This window comes from Garra rufa, chromosome 14, assembly GCF_049309525.1.
Source record: "Garra rufa chromosome 14, GarRuf1.0, whole genome shotgun sequence".
NCBI lineage: Eukaryota > Metazoa > Chordata > Actinopteri > Cypriniformes > Cyprinidae > Garra > Garra rufa.
Genome location: NC_133374.1, coordinates 22,489,720 through 22,515,878, shown reverse-complemented (window position 1 = coordinate 22,515,878; position 26,159 = coordinate 22,489,720). Strand labels below are relative to the sequence as shown.

At 35.3% G+C, this 26,159-nt stretch overlaps 1 protein-coding gene across 1 annotated transcript in view; it reads right to left on the bottom strand.

The window, feature by feature from the left end:
* The window catches only part of sik2b (salt-inducible kinase 2b), a 52,777-nt gene that overhangs the window by 22,581 nt on the left and 4,037 nt on the right, over positions 1-26,159 (bottom strand). Inside the window, exons 2-6 of the mRNA XM_073817675.1 lie at positions 24,647-24,763; positions 20,026-20,089; positions 8,565-8,726; positions 911-1,035; positions 278-401 (exon numbers count right to left, since the gene is read on the bottom strand). Of these exons, the coding sequence (XP_073673776.1) occupies positions 278-401; positions 911-1,035; positions 8,565-8,726; positions 20,026-20,089; positions 24,647-24,763 (592 nt within the window). The remainder of the gene's footprint in view (positions 1-277; positions 402-910; positions 1,036-8,564; positions 8,727-20,025; positions 20,090-24,646; positions 24,764-26,159) is intronic.

The following is a 26,159-nucleotide window of genomic DNA, read 5'->3' as shown; positions in this document are numbered from 1 at the left end:
TGCCGCTTAACTGATTTAGTCGACCTCACTGACAGACTAGTCGGTTACAGGATGTCTAGTTTACCAGTGGATCATCATGACTCATTTCATGTTCCACTGCTAAACGTCTCCAAGCAGTTAGAGCCTTTCCTCTTTATACAGTCCAGACACACACAAACTGTAGCCAAGCACTTATGGAATGTTTTAATTGACCAGGCTTGAATTTCATGAAAAAACAGCAACTGCTGCCAGAAAACCTCTCCTAGTGGCGGCGTCGTGTGCTACGGGAGCGTCTCACCTTCTGTCATGAAGTAAGGGATACGGAAACGGCCCTCCAGAACACGCTGCCGCAGGACGGGGAGAGAGGGGCCATCGAAGGGCAGGGCGCCACACACCAGCACGTACAGAACCACCCCCATACTCTGCAGGAACACACACACAGCGTCAGCTCGGTGATGAATAACATGATTACAGTGTGCAAATGTACAGGTGCACATGCACACACACTTAAAGGGATAGATCACCCTAAAAGATGAATATTTATTTTCTCTCATGTCATTTCTAAATCAGAACACAAAAGATGATGCTAAGCAGAATATCATCGAGCTCTTTTCTCACTGCATATGATCATCTCACAATTATACGTGTTTGAAAGCGACTTGAGGGTGAGTAAATAATTTTCACTTTTTGGTCGAACTCTTCCTTTAATGGCAGTCAAGAGAGAGCTTTCACATGATCTGATCTCTATCTCTCTCACACGGACCACAGGGTGTTTGGTTTACGCTTTGACGTCAGCTCAGTTCTCAAAGGTTGAATAGGTGGTAACACAAACAACTGTCAGCTGACTCACTAATCATTTACTGTCAAACACACTGCGGTGAGAACCTGCACGGATACGCTGGGTTGTCAGATCAGAGCAAAATGGAATTACCCAGATGTCCAGCTGGGGTCCTTCGTATTGCTGTCCCTCGAACACCTCCGGGGCTGCATACGGAGGGCTCCCGCACCATGTGGCCAGGGGCTTTCCTGACTGGAAGAAATTTCCAAAGCCAAAATCTGCGAAAGATGAAAAAAAAAAATTAGGAGAGGTGATATAAGAATGAAACTGACAGGGTTTGTTATGTCTGTGTTCAGAGACATAGATCACATTTCAGCTTCAGGCGAAACGGGACGGTTTCATTACAATATTGATTGTGCTATCAAGGTTCCCACACCTAGTGACCGTTGAACTTTTCCAGTTATTTGTCACTGCTGTGTTAAAAAAAAGAGAGTTGATTAAATATTTCTAAGAAGTCAAAAGTTTATACCTTTGCAGAATATGCAAAATGTTAATTATTTTACCAAAATAAGAGGGATCATACAAAATTCATGTTATTTTTTTATTTAGTACAGACCTGAATAAGATGTTTCACATAAAAGACATTTACATGTAGCTCACAAGAGAAAATAATAGTTTAAATTATCAAAAATGACCCTGACACTTGATTCTTAATACTGCTTTTTTTGTTTGTTTGTTTAGTGATAGTTGTTATTGAGTCCCTTTTTTGTCCTGAACAGTTAAACTGCCTGCTGTTCTTCAGAAAAATCCTGCAGGTCCCACAAATACTGTGGTTTATTTGAACCTTTTCCAACAATGGAAAAATGATGCATTAAGAGCCAGGGGTGAAAACTTTTTGAATTTGAAGATCAGGGTAAATTTGTCTTCTGGGGAACATGTAAGTATCATCTGTAGCAGGGCAGTACTAAAAAAATATATATATTTAGGCAAAATAAGAAAAATGTACACATCTTCATTCTGTTCAAAAATGTTCACCCCCAGATCTTAATGCATCGTGTTTGCATTGTAAATACAAAAAATGCTGAAAAAACTGAATCTGTGAGACCTGAATAATTTTTCTGAAGAACAACGGGCAGTTTAACTGTTCAGGACAAACAAGGGACTCATGAACAACTATCACTAACCAGAAAATTAATACATAAACACAGCTGTGGATCATTCAGGTAACAACACAGTATTAAGAATCAAGTGAGTTGCATTTTGTATGATCCCTCTTATTTTGGTAAAATAACATTTTGTAGATTCTGCAAACTGTATTCTTAGAAACTGATTTAATAGATTACACTATTGTTCAAAAGTTTAGAGTTCTTGTTTTTAAAGTCTTTTATGCTCACAAATACAATAATAAATACATTTAAAATACCTGCTTTGTACTTTAAAAAATTAAAAAAAAAAAAAAAAATTTAGCAGCGATTACTCTATTTTCAAAACGGAAAGTTAAAAACACTAGCATTTATTTCTTGTAACATTATAAATGACTTTGCTGTCAGTACTGATCAATTTAATGAATCCTTGCTGAATATATGTATTCATTTCTTTAAAAAAAATTCACACTGGTCCCAAACTTCTGAAAGGCAGTCTACATTACATTTCCATGTCTTTTCCAGTGCTAGAAGTCTCAACTTTAAAATTCCAGATGCTAATATGAATAAAATATTCATAAATAATGATGCCAAACACAGGTTCATGACTGGCGAGACTGTTAAATTTTCTCAATTTACTCAGTTTTGGCAAGTGTGGTGAAAAATGAATAATGGATCCTGTAAGTACGTGAATCATTTGTCAAAAGTTGGGAAATATAATATCCTTCTATTCACATACCGAATAATTTCTGTGCAAAATCAGTTTACTGATGAACCAGAGGTGTAAAGCTTGTCTTAAATTACCCATGACTCAAAGTACAGACACTGCAAAAACATCCTTCTCTAATAGCCTAAGCCAAAAAACACATTTCCTCCACACATCCTCAAAGCGCACAGAACGAAGCCTTTGCAGCCCACTTCTTCCACTTCGATGACTAATATTAGTGGTGTACTCACTGAGAGGCCATTACTAAAAAAAAAAAAAATAATAAAAACCTTTCCAAACAAACTTTGCCATTAGTGTGTCATTTTGCTTGCAGTACAGTCTGACAGCAATATTTTTAGATCATTTTTATGAATGAAAACAAATTTGAGTTTGCAGTTTTGAGACTATGAACATCTAACATGATAGTGTTCACCTAAAAATGTATTTTAGATATAAGCATTTAAAATGTATAAACTTCATACATTTATTTAAAAACAGAGCAAAAATATTCACCCTGCACAACAGATCTTCCTCCAATTATATGCTTTCTAGAATTATATGCTTTTCTAGAACCAAGGCTGTTTACAGTAGTGCGTTTCAAAATGCATAACTTTTACTATGGCTATGCTTGTTGTTTACACAACACCAGCATTTTCGTCCCTTGAAAATTTAGACTTTTGAAAACGCTGTTTTAAAATGACATTTTTTTGAAAATGAAATGTTTTATTAATATTAAGCACAGAGGCGGCAGTAGGAATATTATTTGTTGCCTCTTTAAGAGCCACATGGATCCAACAAACTGTTACACACATTTTTATTCTCAGCTGTTTATGATAATTTAAGACATAACAAGGGCGCAACAATCGTTTCATCTCGATTACTGTATTTTCATGACCGTTTGAAGCCGAATTTAAAACTGAATTTCAATTAACTGCACAGCCCTATCATATCATATACAAACCGAAACATAAAGGTCTTCAAAGCAACCCATCAAAATAAAAGTGCAGTTTAACTTGAAGAAACCTTGACAGAAATAGTATTTAATGATAGTACTACTACTACTAAATAATACAATTATTATTAAAACATTATTTTTAAAGAAATATTTACCTGAGAAATTATTTACCAGAATTTATTTTGCAGAGAAATGTAAATACATGCAGTATTTTTGGGGAAAACAAATAACAAAATAAGAATGCATTATTTTGTACAATACAATCAATTAATTCGATATGTTTTTGATTATTAATATTTCAAGAAACCATTAACACTGAATCCAGAATATTAAAGAAAAACTGAATTTCGTCAAAATGAAACTGAATTTCGAAAAAAGGCAAACCAATAAAATATATTATTTCATAGGGCCTTAAATGATTTCAATGAATTAGACATGCTTTTTGTTGAATAAAATTTAATTTAACCATTAAAACAGAATCTAGAAAAATAAAAATGGAAAAAAAGGAATCCAGAAAAATTTAAACAGAAAAAAAAAAACTGAATTTGGGAAAAAATAAAATGGATTTCACAGGCCCTATAAAAGGCACAAAACCTTCAAAATGTCTCATCTTAAATTCCTGTTTCAATAGGAAATACATTAACAAGGAAAGTAAACTGCACTGATAAAATTGTATGGGGTCTAAATAAAAGAATTAAAGCGTGACTTGATTTATACTTTGCTTAACAAGCTGTATCATTGTGTAAATTATGAGAAAAGATCAGACTACATTACATAAGGTCACTTAAAATTCCTATGCGACTAAATAGCCATTATACAGTACCACACTATGTCTACTGGCAAATGTTGTATAACACGGTATGCTGACAACAGCCAATGAAGGAAAAGAGGGTCGCTTAAGCCAACACATAGGCTGAGCAGCATCTGTAACAGAGCTTAGTGGATCATGCCGTGCAAACCCTGAAGATAGAAACCGTCATCACCACCTCACCCTGGCTTTAATGGGTTGAATGAGCTTTACAAAGTGCTCAAAGATTAGATACAGTGGTCACCACTGCCAGAAGTCCAAGACAGTGGTGCAAGATGGCCAAATAAGGCTCTCAGGCCCTTGTGTATAACGATCGATTTTCCTTAAAAGCATATATATATTTTATGCCAAAAATCATTAGGATATTAAGGAAAGATCATGTTCCATGAAGATATTTAGAAAATTTCCTACCGTAAATATCAAAATGTAACATTTGATTAGTAATATGCATGGCTAAGAACTTCTTTTGGACAACTTTAAAGGCGATTTTCTCAGTATTGTGATTTTTTTGGCCCTCAGATTCCAGATTTTCAAACAGCTGTATCTCGAACAAATATTGCCCTAACCTAACAAACCATACATTAATAGAAAGCTTTTTTATTCCGCTTTTAGATAATGTATACATCTAAAAATTGACCCATATGACTGGTTTTGTGGTCAAGGGTCACATATGTGACCCTGGACCACAAAACCAGTCATAAGGTTAAATTTTACAAAACTGATATGTATGCATCATATGAAAGTTCAATAAATAAGCTTTCCATTGATGTATGGTATGTTAGGATAGGACAATATTTGGCCGAGATACATCTATTTGAAGATCTGGAATCTGACGGTGCAAAAAAAAAAAAAAAAAAAAAAAAAAAAAATCAAAATACTGAGAAAATCACCTTTAAAGTTCTCCAAATTAAGTTCTTAACAATGCATATTACTAATCAAAAATTACATTTTGATATATTTATAGTAGGAATTTTGCAAAAAATCATGGAACATGATCTTTACTCAATTTCCTAATGATTTTTGGCATAAAAGAAAAATCAATCATTTTGACCCATACTATGTATTTTTGGCTATTGCTACAAATATATCCCAGCGACTTAAGACTGGTTTTGTGGTCCAGGGTCACATATGTATTTTGTTTGGGATTTAGTAATTCAGGGTAAAATTATCACTGGATTTTATTTTTATTTTTTTTATTCCAGTGAGTATTATTAGTTTATCTAGAATCTGAGCTTGAGAGGCCTCTTAAAATGAAAATGTGAACCTTAAGGACGTGACAAAAAGCAGCTATGTTCATTTTACATTGTGACTGTGATGTAAGAAGCCAGTATGATGGGTCCATATCAGCTGAGCTGACCCACTTCATGAGCTGAATGCTGAGCAGGAGGAATTGACGTCAATGCTCTAGGCAGTCCAGCGGCAGACATCGCAGGAGTGAGCCTCAACATTCAATACAGGAATCACTCAATCTCAAACGGCCCCAGAGCTCAACTCCTGCAACTTGGAAAACAGTGGCCAGTGCCATATTTACACAAGCAGGCAAAACTGATCTTTTTGTTACTTTAAATAAAAGCTTTTATTGAGGTCAATAGCTGGGGCTCTCATAATTTCGTTATGCAGTGGACATACGTAACACCCTGTGCATTGGATTGGTGTTGGAGGTCGATTGTGTAAAGATCTCTGGGGATCCAGTCTTAACAGTTTTTATACGGTTTCCCAATCACTGCCCACCCCCAGGAAGTCTCACACTCCCACAGGTTTGCTCATTCAACATGATTTATGGGAAAAACAGTTGTAGTGTACACTCTTCTCTTGCTTCATGCTTTAACATTTCAATATGTCACGTAATCACAATGCAAAACCACTGTAAAATGAAACATAGTTTGCTCTATATACACTACCAGTCAAAAGTTTTGGAACAGTAAGATTTTTAATGTTTTAGAAGTCTCTTCTGCTCACCAAGCCTGCATTTATATGATCCAAAGTTTTGAAATATTCAAAATAGCTGTTTTCTATTAGAATTTTTTATTCCTGTCATTTCAAAGCTGAATTTTTAGCCTCATTACTCCAGTCACATGATCCTTCAGAAATCATTCTAATATTCTGATTTGCTGCTCAAAAATCGTTGTTTCCTTGGATGAATAGAAAGAAATAGAAATCTTTTGTAACATTATAAATGTTTATCATCACTTTTGTTCAATTTAAAGAATCCTTGCTAAATTAAAGAAGTATTAATTTAGCAAAAACAAATTATAAAAAAAATATACTGACTTCAAGCTTTTGAATGGAATAGTGTATGTTACTGTTTTAAATATTGATAATAATAATAGTAATAATAAAACATGTTTCTTGTGCCTATTAGAAAGATTTCTGAAGGATAATGTGACACTGAAGACTGGAGTAATGATGCCAAAAATTCAGCTTTAAAATCACAGGAATAAATTACATTTTAATATGTATTAAAATAGAAAACAGTTATTTTAAATAGTAAAAATATTTCAAAATTTGACTGTTTTTGCTGTACTTTGGATCAAAATAAATGCAGGCTTGGTGAGCAGAAGAGCCTTCTTTAAAAATCTTACTGTTCAAATACTTTTGACTGGTAGTGTATCTGTATAACATGGAAAATGTATTCATAGATAATACTTATTTTAGTCGTGATGCAAGCACATAAATGTTTGAAGTGGAACATAAAAGCCTGATGACCTTTCTTTGAGTGACCCAGCTTTAGCCATCTTCTGAGAGGCTGACTGTGCATCAGTGTGAGGGCGAAAAGAAAAAGGACCTTTAACAGAGCCTTGCGGGATACCCCTCTGTGACCGGTCACAGATAATATACCATCATGATTGTGGAGTTTGGGCAGGGTTGACGTGTCAGGGAAACTGACAATGTTTGGTCTGCGTGTGAATATGTGTGCACATATGTGTGTGGGAAGCTCTCCTTTCGCTGAGAGCCTTGCATGGGTGCGATGCTCAAAGCCTGGCTCACCTCTTGATTGCTCAAATTCAAATGAATTGCAAATGACCCTAGTCTGCATATATAGCTCAGCACAGAAAGCACCTGTGTGCTCTTGACGTAAGTCATGGCTCCACCAACTGAGCAGGACCTGAGTCATCATCCTAAGCAGTACAGCTTTGATTAATAAGTTGTCCAACACACCCTATAATTAACTATGGCGAAATCGCAAAAATGTAGGTGAAAATCTTCTAAGGTCGAGGGAAATTCCACACCAACAGTACCAAACCATTCTGACTCCACCTTTGGGCACAGGTTTTTGTACATAGGTGCTACAAACTTAAATGATTTTTTTATTACAATCACCTGAGTGTTGATAAAAGCAAACACACACAACAGTTGTATCTATTTATGCTTTTTATTTGTGCATTTACCCAATTGCATAAATAAAAAGCATAAGTAAAAAAAAAATGATAGTGCATATATTATATATAATAATAATATATAATTAATATAGCCACAAATTATACATAAATGTGTATATAATACATAAAAAAATAATATAATAGAAATAATACAATTATTTGTAATAGATAAAGTAATATAAAACAGCTTTTTTATATTTAACAATTTAATATCAATACCAATGTAGAGTTGAGGTCAAAAGTTTACATACACCCTGCTGACTCTGCAAAATGTTAATTTTACCAAAATAAGAGGGATCATACAAAATGCAAGTTTTTTTAATTTAGTTCTGACCTAATAAGATATTTAACATAAAAGACGTTTACATATAGTCCACAAGAGAAAATAATACTTGAATTTATAAAAATGACGCAGTTTATACGTTTATATACACTTGATTCTTAATAATATGCTGTTACCTGAATGATCCACAGCTGTGTTTTTTTGTTTAGTGTTATTTGTGGGACCTAAAGGATTTTTCTGAAGAACAGTAGGGGAAAAAAACAAAAAACGCTGTGGATCATTGAGGTAACAACACAGTATTAAAAATCAAGCTTATGTAAACTTATGAACGGCGTCATATTTATAAATTCAAATATTATTTTCTCTTGTGGACTATATTTAAACATCTTATGTGAAATATCTTATTCAGGTCAGTACTAAATAAAAAATAACATGGATTTTGTATGATAATTAAAATAATTAAAATCAAGTTGTATGTAAACTTTTGGCCTCAACTATGCTAAAGACTAGTAATGTATCAAAATTTTAGATACCAGCAATCTTGATGTTCATGTGTCCATCTAGCAGCAGGTTCTCCGCCTTCAAGTCCCGGTGAACTATGTTTCGATTGTGGCAGTACTCAACAGCAGACAGAATTTGCCAGAACTTGCGTCGTGCCTCTGGTTCGCTCAGCCTTCCGTGCTTGGCAAGGTAGTCTAAATAAAGAGGAAGTGAAGTTAACTAAACATCACAATACATAAAGCACAGACCTGAATCAAATAAACATTCTGCACAGGTACTATATTGTAATTTGGGTCACAATAAAATGGAAAAAAAAAAAAAAAAAAAAATTGGTGGGGGGAAAAAAAACATGACCACACATTGTACCGGGAAAGGCTCCGGCGGTGTGGTGTGGCTAGTGGCAGAGATTGATGAGCCACAATAAGGAGGCTCTGTGGTGTGTGAGTGGGGTAAACATCCCCCCGGATGGTGTAATCATGTGGTCACCACACCCTAGAGTGCTGGGTCAGTCCCTGGCCCTCGGCCTGTTGCCAAACCTACAGTCCTCACACATTCCATTCCATACTCGCCTTGGGATTACACTGAGGTGGGCTGGCAGAGCGACTGTGGGTACATGGCCATGTGTTTAGCACGTCATTCTTTGCATAAGCTGTTTTTCAAATATCAAAATCCATTTTAAAAAAGCCTTAGCCTTAAAGTGAAAGTGAAACGATCAGTCAAGTTCACATTATTTAGTAAACTGATTTCCACAATTCATGTAACCATTTTCAAGAAAAGAGGATGTTTTGTTATAGCTTTAGAAGCAAGGGTGCTGCCATCTTGCAATACCATAGCGTGCAATGTCATAGGGTTGTTTGCTCTGTTGGCCAGTAAAGAAATGTAATCAGTCCTTTACTATTTGAACACGCTTGTTTTGAAATGTAAGAAGATGAACTTGAAAGGACTGTTAAACCCATAATTGCAAGGGTACCAATCAGTACTACCGTTACTGGTGGAAGAAGTCATGAACCTGCTAGTTTGGAGTGAAGAGCAGGTGTACATGTATACAACAGTTAATTCTGGTCCTTGAATCTGATTGGCTGAGAGGAGTGTGATACTCCAACCATTTCTCCGTTTGTGGCATTTCTCACAGCGAGTGTTATGGCGGACTCCCAAATCTAGTATAACTTTATAAATAACACTGTTTTTGTGTCATGAAATGGAGTTAGAGTTTTTTGCTGAGATTGTACTTGTTTTGACTTGTTCAAACATGCAGTTTGTTATTGAAGATAACGTCTACTTAAAAATTTGCGTCAACATTTTCGGATAAGTAAGCTCCAGATCGTTCTGCGCTCATGAATCCGCCTGGAAGCGCCTCACGATGGCTCTGATGTCTCCATAGTGTAAAATCTGTAAAATTAGGTAAATCTAACGGGCAATCTTTGGTCTGTTATTTGTTCCAGAGCAAATAGTTTTGGCAAAATCTCATCATGTTTCTGTAAATTCAATGTTTTATATCAGAGCGCTGTCTTTGTATGTTTGACTGAATTGCCTAGCAACTTTTATGATGGCTGTTGTTTATTAAATATTATTATTCAATAAATAATATTTTATATAAATAATAGTATTTAAAAGTGTTTAGTATTGAGAAAGGGTGTGTGTGTGTTCGTGATTTTAGTTACATTACTGTTTTACAAATCAGGAGTAAAGACTTTTATACTGAAAAATAAACCTGTTACAAACAAGTTATTTTTAGTTTCAACAAAAGCTTGAAGCAGCTAAAAATTCACTAAGCAGCGCTGTCAACAGAAATCACCCATAATAGATGAAATTAAGAATATTAATGTTACGACAAAGATAACGCTTTCTTCAACAGACATTCAAACCAATATTTTATTGTGAATATGAAGAATGAATGCTGTATCAGATGCAGGTCATCATAATCGCTCAGACCATCTCTCTCATAAAACTACATAATACAGTGAGCTTTTAATACAGTAATACAATATGTTTTTTAATGAAGCAATTCAATGTTCCTTCGTTACTAGTTCTAAAGTGACGTTTTCGAATTAGTAACGGAGGCTTGGGCTCAGCTGTTATACTGTCAAACTGAGATTTCAATCTGTGGCGGATGGAAGTAGTTCTGCACAAAAGTGGTTTTTAAAGACACTCAGCTGTTGTTTCTTATGTCTTTACACACTAGTGCCAACAAACTGTTGTATAAACGCAATATTACACTCGTAGACATGAGATATGGCTGTATATCGGCACCTACGGCTGAATCACAGCAGTGCCGATATACAGCCATATCTCACGTCTACGAGTGTGAAATTGAGCTTTATATATCATCTGAAAGCTGAATAAATAAGCTTTTTTTTGTTAGGAGTAGGGCTGCAACAACGAATCAATTAAATCGATTACTAAAAGAGTTGGCAACGAATTTCATAATCGATTCGTTGTGTCGTGCGACGCAGAGACATTTGATTATTTAAAAAAAAAAAACTTTATTTAACTTTATTTTCTCGCGCACTGATGCTAGCAGAGTTCGGCGCAGGTTCGGCGCCTCATAGACAGGGCGGAGCACAAAAAAAAAAAAAAAAAAAAAAAGAGCGGAGGTAGAGGAAAGATACATGGCGGAGGCAGAGAAATCCGTGCGACCCAAGTCATCCAAGGTGTGGGAGCATTTCACACTAAATAAACAGAAAAAGTGTGTTAACTGCAAAATATGCAAAAGCGACATTGCATGGCACGGGAGCACCACGGCAATGATCCAGCACCTGAAACGCAAACATGTTGGAGTGTTTGAGGAGGAGGAAAGGAGTTCAACAGCAGGGTAAGTCACTACAGAATCCTACTTTTGTTCCGTTTTGAAGTGACGAACGTAATGTCCCTGGTGCTGGTGTTTACTTGTTATCCAGCGTGACAAGCATGACAAGTTAGTGTTAGCTCGTTAATAACAGTAGTAAAGCAGGGGTGGTATAGTTCTATTTTTTTTTTTTTTTGCTCGCGCGCATTGGGGAGCCACTCTCTAAACGTAGGGTATTAAAATTGCTTTTGAATGCGCGTGAGCGTTTTACTTTTGGTTTCGTTTTAACGATTGCGCGAAACTCTCAGCGTCGCTGAGTGTGCATTCTACAATACAAGAGATTATTTTAACAAAAACATTTGAAAGTGGGAGGACACAAACAGGATTTTGAAAAGCGTGTCCCCAGTGGAAATTACGCCCCTGCGTGAGCTGAACTCCCGCTGAGTTATCATCTGATGTGAATGAATGCCGAGTTGTACAATATTCTGACACTGAGGCGCCAGAATTGTATCTGACAATGTGCGCTGTCGCACGAAATATAGTATATTTCTTCAAAAGCAGATTTAGTAAGTTACGTCCTTTGGCTGTTTACTGTTTTATATTCATTTTTCTGCTGGCGGGCGCGCCCCACACTTTGAGAACCACTGGTATAGTTACTTTGCACTTTGCATTGCAAGACTAAAGACACGTTTTTATTCACTCGCCTTTTTTGGAGCATTCATTTTTCAATCTGTTGTCACGTATAGCTACACTGCAAAAAAAGCTTTTCTTACTTAGTAATTTTGTCTCGTTTCCAGTCGAAATATCAAAAAAAAAAAAATCTTAAATCAAGATTACTAGAGAAGAAAAATGGCATGAGAAATATAAGTGATGCTTACAACTTCTGTTTGAGATTACATCTCATTAAGATTATTTTTATTACCCCATTGGCAGATAATTTTGCTTGTTTTAAGCGAACAATCACTTAATTTAGAGGTGTGTTTTTTTCCAGAAAACAAGACATAATTTCTTATGCTATTTCATGTGTCTAGTAAATGTATCTTGCTTTAAGATTTTTTAAATATTTGGACTGAAAACAGGACAAAACTACTAAGTTAGAAAAGCATTTTTTTTTTTTTGCAGTGTATATTCTGTGCTTTGTCCCATATAGGTCATTATTGACAAATATATTTGTGTGTGGTGTACTTTTTAATTTAATTTTAAAGTTCTTTTATAGCACTTGGTCATCTTAAGCTGTGTTTAAATGTGGTGTATAAATTAACCTTGCACTTACTACAGTGATGGTAATAATTTAATGAATAAGCTTCAAGTTAACTTGAGAGAGAGTGTGTGTGTGTGTCTGTGTGTGTGTGTGTGTGTGTGTGTGTCTCTTGTCTGTAATTGCTCTTTGGGTTACTTACCTTTACACAACTAGTAACTAAAACAAGTATGTATGTATGTATGTATTTAGTTGATGTAAAAATTGTGCTATTACACATACTCATACTATCTTTTTGATTCCAGAAAAAAACAGCAAATCATGAGAGGCTTCTTGATGGGAAATGCATCATGTCTTGACGGATAGTATCCTCAACATGCTTGTCACTGACATGAGGCCTCTGTCGAGCAACATGTTTGTGCACTTTCTAAAGATTTTAGTTCTGTTTTTGAATAAAGGGTTGGAAATGAATGCCTTTCTTGTTTTTTGTTTTTTTATCCGATTCATCGAAAAAATAATCGACAGATGAATGGACTATTAAAATAATCGTTAGTTGCAGCCCTAGTTAGGAGAGGATATTTTCCAAATTAAGTTCTTAGCAATGCATATTACTAATCAAAAATTAAATTCAATTTTGATATATTTACAGTAGGAAATTTACAGTTCTTCTTGGAACATCCATCTTTACTTAATATCCTAATGATTTTTGGCATAAAAGAAAAAATTTATAATTTTGACCCGTACAATGTATTTTTGGCTATTGCTACAAATATACCCGTGCTCCTTAAGAATGGTTTTGTGTTCCAGGGTCACATATATACACAAATGTAAAATTAATTGAGCAAACCAATTAGATACCAGATGTAACATTCTGAAATTGTTAATTTTAAACATTTTTAGGACTGTGTTGCTAATCAGAAAACACACCTGACATAGGAATGTCTCATATTTGTGTCAACTGTCCGGCAGGAATCTACTTTGAGATAAGATGTTCATCCCCTCTGCTTTATACCACTCAACTGGCTGTAATCAACCCCCACTAAAGCATAGTCTATGGACTTTGGCCAACAGGACAACATATCATTCTGGTGCCAGCATACCAGGTCCATCAACCCTCTAAAATGATCTTTTTCTCTTATCTTAGCCATGTGAGCATGAACAAGATAGGCCTAAAAGAGCCTGAGCTGGCCAGCTGATCTAATAAAAGTTGCTTCTACTTTATAAGTAGTACAACTGGAGTTCCTCTCAACTGACCCTTACAAACCAGAGCGGCAGTTGCACCACAGTTGCATGGACTGAGTAACTGCCTTAAAGAGGCACGTGAGAGGAGAAAGAGCATTTCCTCTTTCCAGCAAGGTGCATTTTACTGCAGGGCTTGTGTATTAGGGGTTTTAAGCATGAACTAGCTGAACCTTGTCCTGGCAAAACACTCATGGTATTTGAAAAGTTCCACCAGCATTAATTCACTGAAATAAAAGAAATCAAATAAAATATTTGTAATAAATAAAATAAGTGTTTAATGATATTAATAATAAAATAAAAAAAATCCTATTTCATATTGCACTTCATAGTTAATGAAGTCATTCTGCATATGTGACCCTGGACCACAAAATTATTGATTTTTCTTTTATGCCAAAAATCATTAGGATATTAAGTAAAAATCATGTTCCATAAAGATATTTTGTCAATTTCATACCATAAATATATCAAAACTTAATTTTTAGTAATTAGTAATATTACTGAAGAACTTAATTTGAACAACTTAAAAGGTGATTTTCTCAGTATTTAGATTCTTTTTTTGCACCCTCAGATTCCAGATTTTCAAATAGTTGCATCTTGGCCAAATATTGTCCTTTCAGATGATGTAAAGATCTAAAGACTACTATGAATGGTTTTGTGGTCCAGGGTCACATATAAGCATATAAAATATAAGTTGAAAAAACTGTACAAATAAAAATAAAAATACTTTAAAGAACACCATGGTATTTTCTAATTCTTCTTTAATTGAATGACCATCATATTTTATTATCTTGCTTTGACATTTTTTTTTCATGACAATGATAAAACAGATCAGTAAGATTTTTAATGTTCTTTTTAAAGAAGTTTCTTAATCTCATCAAGGTTGCATTTATTTGATCAAAAATGCAGAAAAAAGAAGTAATATTGTAAAATATTATTTCAATGTGAAAAAAAATGTTTTCAATGTGACGATATTTTAAAATGTAATTTATTCCTGTGATGCAAAGCTGAATTTTCAGCATCATTACTCCAGTCTCACATGACCCTTCACAAATCATTCTAATATGCTGATTTATTATTAATGTTGAGAACAGTTGCACTGCTTAACCTGTGATGTTTTTTTCCAGGATTCTTTACTAAATAAAAAGTGAAAAAGAACAGCATTTATTTAAAACAGTAATCTTTTGAAACAATATAAAGTACAATTTAAAAGTTTGTGGTCAGTAAACATTTATTCTTTTTTTTTTTTTTGAAAGAAATTAATACTTTATTTTATTCACTTATATTGATAAGAAGTGATAGTAAAGACTTACATTGTTTATTAAAGATTTCTATTTTGAATATTTTTAACTTTTTATTCATCAAAGAATGCTAAAAAAAAAAAAGAATCACAGGTTGGAAAAAAATATTAAGCAGCACAAGTGTTCCAATATTTCTAAAAAACAAACAAAAAAAAAGTAATAAATCAGCATATTAGAATGATTTCTAAAGGATCATGTGACGCTGAAGACTTGAGTAATGGCTGGTGAAAATTCAGCTTTGCATCACAGGAATAAATTATATTTTAAAATACATTAAAGGTGCCACAGATTGCATTGATACAATATTTGAAATTGTTCTCTGATATCTACATAGAAGGTATATGGCATAGGAAAGGGCAAAAATTCTCCAGAAACGGTTTTGCAAGTTCATTTACAACCCTAGGATTTGTCCCTAGAATGAAATACTCTGTTATTGCCTTATTTGGACGATCCATGAATTTTAATGATTGGCTGTTTCACAGAGCTGCTCATCTCAATAGCTCGCACATGGAGGAAATATATACTTAATTACGGAGCTCTAGCCGCTTTTAATATGCAGTTTGTTGAATCTGCCGTTTTGAATCAGCGACATTTTACTCTCACTATTGTGATCGCATGTGCTCTGGGTAACGTTATACTGCAGCGATACAGGTACTTACCACACAAGTTTAGATGCTTGTTGCTAGGATCTGTAAATCATTCGCCATCATCAGCATAGTCATCTCTCCTTTTACGTGGTTTTATGTGAAATCCTATGTAGTGCAATGTAACAGGCTACCGCTAGCATTAAGCTAACCGTGTCCCTTCAGTGGCTTGCCTTGTTTTACTGATGTGCTGATGTTAATGATAATTGGGCGATGCAAATGTTGGGGGCGTAACTATTAACGATCGGGACTATTGCGTAATAGTCGGTGTTATGTTGGAATTGGCCTATTTTTCAGTGGTCTTTTTCAAACACCAGATTTATATAAGGAGGAGGAAATGGTGGTGTTTGAGACTCATGGTATGTCATGTCCATGCACTGAACTGTTATTATTCAACTATGCCAAGGTAAATACAGTTTTCCATTCTATGGCACATTTAACATAGAAAATTGTTCTTTTAAACTGCAGTTATATTTCTGTTGTTTGATCAAGTAAATGCAGCCTTGATGAGCGTAAGAGAATTCCTATTCGGGAATTTTCGGTTAGTGGATTGCAGACATAAACAAACAAAACCATTTCCAACAAACAGAATACATTTCTTCTGGTCTTCAAACACATGTACACTCTTTCCAGTGAGTCACAAGCGATCTAGACAGGAATTATGACTTTTCCTATACTACTGTTACTAATGCTCAAAACCTAAAATTGACAGACTAGAAATAGAGCTTGAGGGCAAAAGGCAGGGACCGAGAGGCTGAGGGCAGACACGGGTGTCAAGACCGATCAGCTGACATGTTCAAAAAGAACCTTTTCTCCAGCTCTGGATTTTTCTAAAATATGCATGGCCTACATTTTCTCCCCTCCACTTCCAAAATTCAAATCAATGTCCCTTAGCTTTCCCTCTCTCCCCTGCTTTGCCTGTGCATTCTGCAGCTCCTACTTATTCGAAGCTGACCCAGTTTCCAGGTCCCTCTAATGCTTCGGCTCTGCTCTGCGATGCTGGTGGAGCAGACAGGCTCTCGTGGTGGGCTTCTGCGCTGCTAAGCTCCACCACGGGGGACCGAACCCAGCACTTCACAGCACCAAATGCTGCTCTAGCTCTATCTTTTCTCTCTTTTATCCCTGTATCTGATGGAAGTGAGTGTGTGTGTTATGTTAGGATATCTTAGACTCAGTGTGATGCAAGCGCACACCACTTGGTCTGAACGCTTCCAAAAAGTATCTTTCATAATTTGTGATTAACTGGAGACATTAAGTCTTGATAGCGATGGCACATGCTGTAAATAGGTTGCATAATCATATTGTGCAACAGAGAATCACAATAGCTGGACAGCATGGCCTCTCAGTACTACAAGACAGTAATTATGTGGTAATCTCAACAAAAACTGACAAATCAGTGTTAGTCATTCTATTTCAACAGATTGTTTTTTATTTGTTTGACCTCTTTCAAGTCTCTATGGGACATTTGGCTGTTATCTCACCCTATAGCACACTTGGGCAGGAACAAGTCACTTGGTTTGCCCCAGCCACGACATCCCTCTTTATATCTCTTTCAAAACACAGAGGCTGTTGTCACATCCAACACCAGGGTCATGGTGTCCGCACAAAGTACACCACAACCGCGAGATTGTAAAAGAATCACACTAAATGTTTAGCAATAAAACACTTTACCAGTATGAGCGTGCTGACTGGTGTCTGGCCAGACAGAATATGCATGACAAACATGTTTACAAAAATACAACAAATACATCTGAAACTAAACTGTTAGGTTATTTGTCTGTCTGCAATGTTACACAATGCAGAACAAACAGCCAATTAGAACATGTTTAATGTTGCTGTGGGTGGGGCTACTCTATCCACAGGCTTTATATTACCTCTGTTTCCCTTAAAACACATCAAAACTCAAAACTTGCAAAAATAAAAAATAAAAAAAATAATAAATAATAAAAATAAAAAAATAAAACACTCCCCAGGGTAGAAACGATTTCTTGGTAGCATATCACATTGCCGTGTACTGTGAAACAGACTTACTGTTATGTAAGAATAATGTGTGATGATTATGTGAGTTTTCACAGGTGGTGCACAGCAGCTGCTGCTACAAAGTCAAAGAGATCAGTCACTTAAAGTGATGTAGTCTACTTTTACACTACGTTCACCTTCAAGAATCACCGACAAGTGATTTTTAAAGGGATAGTTCACCCAAAGATGAAAATTACACCATGGTTTACTCACTCTTAAGCCACCCTAGGTGTATATGACTTTCTTCTTTCAGACGAATATATTCGGAGTTATATTAAAAAATATCCTGGCTCTTCCAAGCTTTGTAATGACAGTGAATGGGTGTTGAGATTTTAAAGTCAAATAAAGTGCATAAATCCATAATAAGTGCTCCACATCGCACCAGGGGATTGGGGAAAAATAGGCATGTTTAAAACTATATTACCTGTAATAATCTCTAGTTTCCGCTAACTGATATACATGCGCGTGACAGAACATTTTGCATTAGGCATTTCATAAGCTCCGTTGAGAATGTGCTAGTCTCGCGAGAACCAAGTTCTGCTTACAGCAAAGGAAAACCACGTATATGTTGCCTCCGATATTTTTATTTATTGTTTTTTTTTTTTTACAAAGCCTTGTTTTATACTTCTAATTTATGACTGGTACGCGCATACGACAATAAGTTCAAGTTAGAGATTGCAGTTTACAGTGTATTAAACGTATATTTTTTTCACAAATGCATCAATTCACTTCAGAAGGCCTTTATTAACCAGAGCCATGTGAAGTACTTTTTATGATGGATTGATGCACTTTTTTGGCCTTCAAAATCTTAACACCCATTCACTGCCATTATAAAGCTTAGAAAAGCCAGGACATTTTTTTAATATACCTCCAGCTGTATTCATCTGAAAGAAGAAAGTCATATATACCTAGGATGGCTTGAGGGTGAGTAAACCATGGGGGAATTTTTCATTTTTGGGTGAACTATTCATTTACACTTTACAAAATACTGAGTAGAATACTTAATACTTAAAGGGGTAGTTCACCCAAAAATGGAAATGTAACGTTTATCTGCTTAACCCCAGGGCATCCAAAATGTAGGTGACTTTGTTTCTTCAGTAGAACATAAACAAAGATTTTTAACTCATACCATTGCAGTTTGTCAGTCATATAATGGCAGTCAATGGGATCCACAGCTTTGAGAGTCAAAAAAAACATACACAAACAAAACCTAATTAAACCTTGCGGCTTGTGACGATACATTAGTGAGGTTTAACACACAAAACAATCGGTCTGTGCATGAAACTGAACAGTATTTATATAATTTTTTACCACTGATCCATCTCAATGTCTAACTGTCCTGAGCGCGTTCACAACAACCGGCACGCGACGAAGAGCAAGCAATCGTAACTTCAGTCATTTAGGCTCAAAAGTTTGGACAGACTGCAACGGTTTGAGTTAAAAATCTTTGTTTGTGTTCTACTGAAGAAACAAAGTCACCTACATCTTGGATGCCCTGGGGGTAAGCAGATAAACATCAAAAGTCCACTATACAATATGATAACAGCAATCCATAGGACTTAGGATAAAAAAACAAATAGAAGATTACCAGTGAATAAGGACCTACACTTCAGTGCATTTGTCTTAAGAAGTTATCATATTACTTTAGAAGACTTGAATATACCACATTTTGATGCTTTTCGAAGCATTAAAACTTAAGTCCTTATTCACTCTAACCGAAACAGGCGACCAGCATTCTCCCTTTGTATTCAGTGGAAGAAAGTAAGTCACTCAGGCTTTGAAAAACAAGAGTAGGAGTCAATGATGACAGAATAAATTTTTTGCATGAACTACTCCTTTAATTTTCTTTGACCTTCAGTTTTGCTCTTAGCTTCGAGCTTGTGTGTCAGACAGAGCAGAACTCCAAAGCAACGGAAAGACAGACAGCTGAGCCGTCAGAATATGATCATCATCACTGACACATTTGTTGCTTGTGACTATGATGGTTATTCACACAGACTGTGTTTGCCTCGCCTGAGCTAATTTCAGCCTGACCTTTGTCACTATCATCTGAAACCAAGATGTTAGTCTGAATACACACCTTCCCCGTGTCGGTGATGTGGAATCAGGATAAAAGTACAGTGAAATTGATAAGAGGTAGATCTGGCTGGCAGGCAGCAGAGGCAAAGCATCATATCATTGTGAATCAACAACAAGAGCGAGAACAACAACATCAAAACATGAAAAAAGAGACAAATACAAATGCAAATGCGATATATTTCATATCAGGAACCAAAATTTGCATTGTAAATGTTTGGTAGCACTTACCAAAGATTTCCCCATTCTTGGCGTATTCTGTCACAAGGTACAGCATATTCTTGGTCTCCATGACCTGTGTGAGGATGAAATAATAATGTGTTACATGTAAAATCCTTCATGTCTTTGATACTATGATAGATCTAAAATACACATGAACCACAAAGCGAGTGCATAAAGTTGGTTGAGTGATAAAATGACCGCTACATTCAGCTGAAATCTGAAGTATCCCATTGAGTTCACAGTATTATAATGAAACACATGAATCAGAGTGGGATGCTCGATTCACAGTGTAGTGTCAGAGCCAGCAATGTGTGGGAGGACTCCAGAATTAGCCAAAGAAAACAAAAAGATGAATAGACCTAAATGTAGTGAAGAGAAGCGGCATGTTATAATTCAGAAACATTCACAGAGTCCCACATAAACACTACTGTCGGCCATTTATACAGTTACACTGATACATCGGCCTCGTGTACAGAGAGGGTTTTGTGGAAATCAGCCTTATCTGGGCTCAACTTGTAGGGGTTTTTCTGCTCTTGCCATTTAAAGGCATTACAGGGGTTGACTAATAAAATCAGCAACTAGGCCAGAATATGAATCATCTTTTAAACTCCTAAACTAATTATCCTTTCCAGAAACATGTTTTGATGGAAGCTGTGATCTCAGAGCTGTTCAGAACACAGTGATCACAAAGCACTTCTTATGCCAATCAGCTGCCAAATAAGCAAACAACTGGAAATAACTTAAGTTATCTCATATGAATAGTTGAATCTACAATAGTTGGCTGTCTGTTATGTGACACACCGGCAGTGGTTAGTCACATTCCATCAAGGGATGGGTCACGCTGTTGTCAAAGATAACCAAATAGGTCTATCAATCAACTGACAATTACATAACATGCCTATTCAAATACACTGAAAATTATTAAGTGTAGAAACAATTGCTAGTAAATTTTATAAACAATTACGATTTTGTACACAAAGTACACATTGAATTAAACATGAGATTCTGATGTGGAAAAAAATGAAAATCTTATAAAACATGCTCCAATAATCTTTTTTTTAATAGTTTGTCTGTTTCTGTGTGTGTAAAAACAATGCATTACAATATTGTGTTACTCCATAAAAAAAATATAACTAATTGTGTTACCAGTTACTTTTTATGAAAGGTAATGGATTACATTGCTTTTATATTACTTTGTCTGGACTAGGCTTGCTTATTTAAAAAAAAAAAAAAAGAAAAAGAAAAAAAAAAAGTTATATTTTTGCTGTAAACGCCTTTCCACACCAAAAATTAATAAGCCTCACACTGAAGCTTCAATCCCAATTTCTCCTAATATGTAACAGGAGAGGTGTCAATAAAACTTGCATTACTTATTTTAAAAAGTAACTCAGATTTTAAAAAGTAATGCGTTACTTTACTAGTTACTTGAAAAAAGTAATCTGATTACTAGGGCTGCCCCCTAATAGTCGACTAACCGTTAGTCGATGAGAAGAGGCTTGGTTGACCAAAATTTTATTAGTCACTTAAGTCTAATTTTATTAGTCTGAAGCGAACATTGTTTTAAGTTCACTTAAATTAGGCACAGATAGCCTCGTAAATAATAAAAAAATACTGTCTTTATGTTGTTTCTACATTAATTTGAATATTAAATGTGAATTATTGCAATATAACAGCATATTTAAAATTTTTAATGTTAGGTGGGAACAATTGCGATTAATTTCAGAAAAATTGTGTGATTAATTAGTTACGTTTTTGTTAATCGATTGACAGCACTAATATACTATACACACACACACACACACACATATATACACATATATATATATATATATATATACACATACATACACACACACACATTAGTTTTACATTAATATTATTTTTTTATAATTTGATCATGATTATACTGTGCTTGAAATGCATGTGTGCTGCATATGCACATATGTGATCCCATCTGATATAACCAATGAACAAGCCAGCATGTAATACTGCTGAAGTATGACGTGTGAATACAGTCAGATCACCATGGTAAATATGGACCATTTGCTGCTGCATTACGTTTACATGAGGATGCGTGTGCAGAGCAGCTGCTTGGTGTTAGGACCCTGAGCCGTGGCAGATGGGGCAGAGGGAAACCGGGGGTTAGAGATGAGACGGCAAGGCCTGCAGAGCTGCCCTCTGTTTATGAGGCCTGAAAGGAAATGACTAATTGACCCATGCCGTTTGAATGGAGTAACTGTTGGAAATAATGATACACTATGATTACACGGCAAGGGCTTGGACTGGTGCCGCTACGTTGTATAATAAGGAAGCGCTATTCCCATTCCCAAAAACCAAAGTGACCTAAAGTCTTACATAATGCTGCAGTGAAGTCACACTGAGGGAGAAGTTATCTCATCTTCTAAGTGTTTGTGTGACTTTGACTCAAAAGTGTGAATGATCTCTAGTTAAGAAAACAGGCTTTTACCAGCTGGACAACTGTGTTCATGTGAAAGTTTACTGTGAAAAGTAGTAACCTTGGATTGATGGCTGGTAATATGGTGAGATTAGAGAACTACATGGTGTATCACACAATATTTACAGGGAAAATTTAATTACTTAAATCACTTAAAATACACATGTAACAGCAATAAGGCAACAATTTGAATAATTTGTGTTGAAGTATCAAAATATAAAGTATCAAAAGCATGTAATCATATGGTTTTATTGATTATTATAACAAATGACTGCATGACCATTGTTTTTACACGATACAGCGCAATCTAATCCTTGTTTAATATTGACTAAACAACATTTAATTCAAATGTCCACTTAGGGTGTTCACATTGTAGTTCGGTTCGTTTGATCTGAACCAAAAAAGAAAATTATACATTAAGTCCTAGTCCGCTTAGCGTTCACACTGATATTTTTGACAGCAAACCTAAAGATACCTAAACTTAAGGCATAGTGATATGTTCACAACCCGATTGGTCGGGTTAAATGGCGTATATTTTGAGATGGAACTCACAGAACACCCCTCGTTCCTCCACGTTTGCTCTCTGCTCATTTTGTTTTGGATACACCGCTTGTTTCCTTTGAGAAATCATGTCGCATAGCCTCGCATCTTGTCATTACTTTCCATTTTTGGTTAGTTTAGAAGTATTTGGTCCATGTTGCTAAATATTTCATTCGAACCGCACCAGAGTTTGTTTGGAAGCAGACCAAGACCCATCTTTTTAGCGATCTCGGTCCACTTGTTTGGTGCGCACCAGGGTGCAGACCAAGACCCATCAGCCAAACATGACAAGTGTGAACACACCCTTGATCTTTAAAATTTGGCCATTTCTATATGGTAGAAATGCTACAGCAACTGTAATTTCTTGAATATTTGGACATCAAAATGTGTAAACTCAGAGTGTGGGTTTGAACTTTTATTTTCAAATCGCGACAACAATTAGCATGTTTAGAAAGATATTGATGTATTCTCCTGTGTTTGCATAGGTTTATAAATTATTTACTTTTCAAATCTGACGAAATAACGCAAATCATGTTCCAAGATGAACGCTAAAATAAACCCAAACTCACAACAATATGCAGAGATGGAGTTTGAGACACGTCAATGATAACTAATGTAAATAATAAAAAGTAAATATTTAGAACCCGCATCGCATATATTTATTTAACTGTATTGTAGCATTTGCGAATTCACAATAACATTATGCTTTATTATAATTTTTAAATGGGTTTAAAATATCACGAAGCCTTGGAAAACGGTCTGATAATTGCGTTTCATGGTTTCTCGTCTGTGAAACTTCCGGTAATTCACCGGTTACTCGACACGGGCCAAATGGGATTTTTAAAAATCGAGTACTCGAATTGAATCAAGGTATCATGACAGCTCTAAGTAAGAGTTACTATTGAATAAAAACGCTACAAAAAAGCCACATCTGTATATGACTTGGTCTGTTTATGTGTTCTGCTACTTATATAATTTAATTGTCAATATGCATTTACATGTGTCAGAAGGACTTCTTTGTTTGTTGTGCCTTTTGCTGTTTTTTTATCATCTTACGCTATGAGTGTCTATTCTATTCCATTTAGTTTGGAGCCTATTAATGCAAGAGCAAGGATTAATGCAAGGATCTAAAGCCATCCTTCCACTATCTCCAACATTCACAAACGTTTGCCGCATTTCTATTGGCAGTCGCACAAAACGCTCTAATTGGTTGTGAAACAGCCGTTACACGCTGCCTATTCACAATGGTAAAACGTCTGACTAATGAATTTATTTCAGAGTTCAGATTAACTGTATGTATTGTAAGTAAGTCCAAGTTCTAAGATTATATTATATTATGGCTACTTTGTGCCAAGTGAGTGTTATTTATGAAAGAATTAGCTACCTAGCTAACCAGACTGAAGGCTCAAAAGTTAAAATAATAAAATAGGTTCTTGTACCAGCAAAAACAAGCTAGATTGTCAGTTATCAACCCAGAAACATACTATTTTTAATATGTTTTTGTTGTTGTTGTTTTACATTGAGTCATTCAGCAGATGCTTTTATCCAAATCAACTCAAAAACGAGAAGCGCCACAAGCAATTTATCATATAATAGCCAACAGTACTGGCAGGAAATGGCCTGGGCAGGCATTACCTGGTACAGTTTAATGATGTGCGGATGGTCCAGCATTTTCATGATCTGTACTTCACGATAGATCTTCTCCAGGTTTACAGCATCCAGCTGGGTCTTGTCGATGATCTTTATAGCCACCTGTTGAACAAAGGGCACAGAGACACACTTTCATTGGCATGGATCCTAATGCCTCGAGCTACTCAGTGAAATTCATTAGTCTTGTTGCTGTCTGCAGCGCAAGTTGATCCAGTCTTCACAAGCCCCAGCGTGGATCAAAGGCAGAATACAGGAGAGCAAAAAGATAATACGCACCTAAACGTCTGGTTAACGGCTTAACTACCGAAGTAGGCTAATGATTCAAATTATCTTATCATTTTCCCACAGGCTTTTCATCATTTGCCAGACAAATGGGAGAAGAACGGGAGTAATTTACCATTTCATAACCACTTATACCTTAATCCATCTTTTGACTGCATAATAATAATAATGTTCAGGTAAGTATACAGAAGCAGAAAAAACAGAGCAGATTACACAGTTAAAGACTTTGACCTGTGTTTTATATCATTACAGTGGTATAAAATATTTATGCTATGAAGGTTTACGAGACTGTGGTGCTTCAGCTTACTTCCTTCTGTTAGTATGAGGAATCTTTATAGTATAACGTTTACAAAACAAAATGTCAAGATGTCTTGAAAAATTATCAGTCAATCTTGACGTACATCAAACCATAAATGTTTTCAAATGGCAAAGAAATGCTCAACATTAAGGATTTTTTCTGCTGGTCGAATGAGATTTTTTACGCTGCCAACATTTTCATCAGCCCTAATACAGTTTATATATTTTTCCAACACTTCTGCATTACAAAATATAAAAAAATAATGTTCTGAAAAATAAACTGGTGGGCCTAGTAAAAAATTCAGTAAGGATTGCAAAAATTCCAAACCTACCAGGCTTGCAAAAAATATGATGATAATATAGAAAAAACATTTTTAAAAAAATATATATTTAAAATAGACACTACCAGTCAAATGTTTTTGGACAGTAAAATGTTTTTTTAAAGAAATCTCTTCTGCTCACAAAGCTTGCATTTGATCCAAAATACAGCAAAAGTCATAGTGAAAAGTAATATTGTGAAATATTTATTATTTACAATAACAGCTTTCTATTTGAATATATTTGTAATGTAATTTATTCCTGTGATCAAAGCTAAATTTTCTCAGCATCATTACTACAGTCTTCAGTGTCACATGATCCTTCAGAAATTATTCAAATATGCTGATTTGCTGTTCAAGAAGCAACTTTTGTTATCAATATTTAAAAAAGTTGAGTACATTTGTTTTCAGGATTCTTTGATGAATAGAAAAATCCAAAGATTAGCATTTATCTTAAATAAAAAGCTTTTGTAACTTTATACACTTCAAAAGCTTGGAGTCAGTGTATATATATATATTTTTTTTTTTTTGGTAAAGAAATTATAAAAAAAAATCAATAGTTTTATTTAAGGATGGTTTAAATTCATCAAGAGTGATGATGA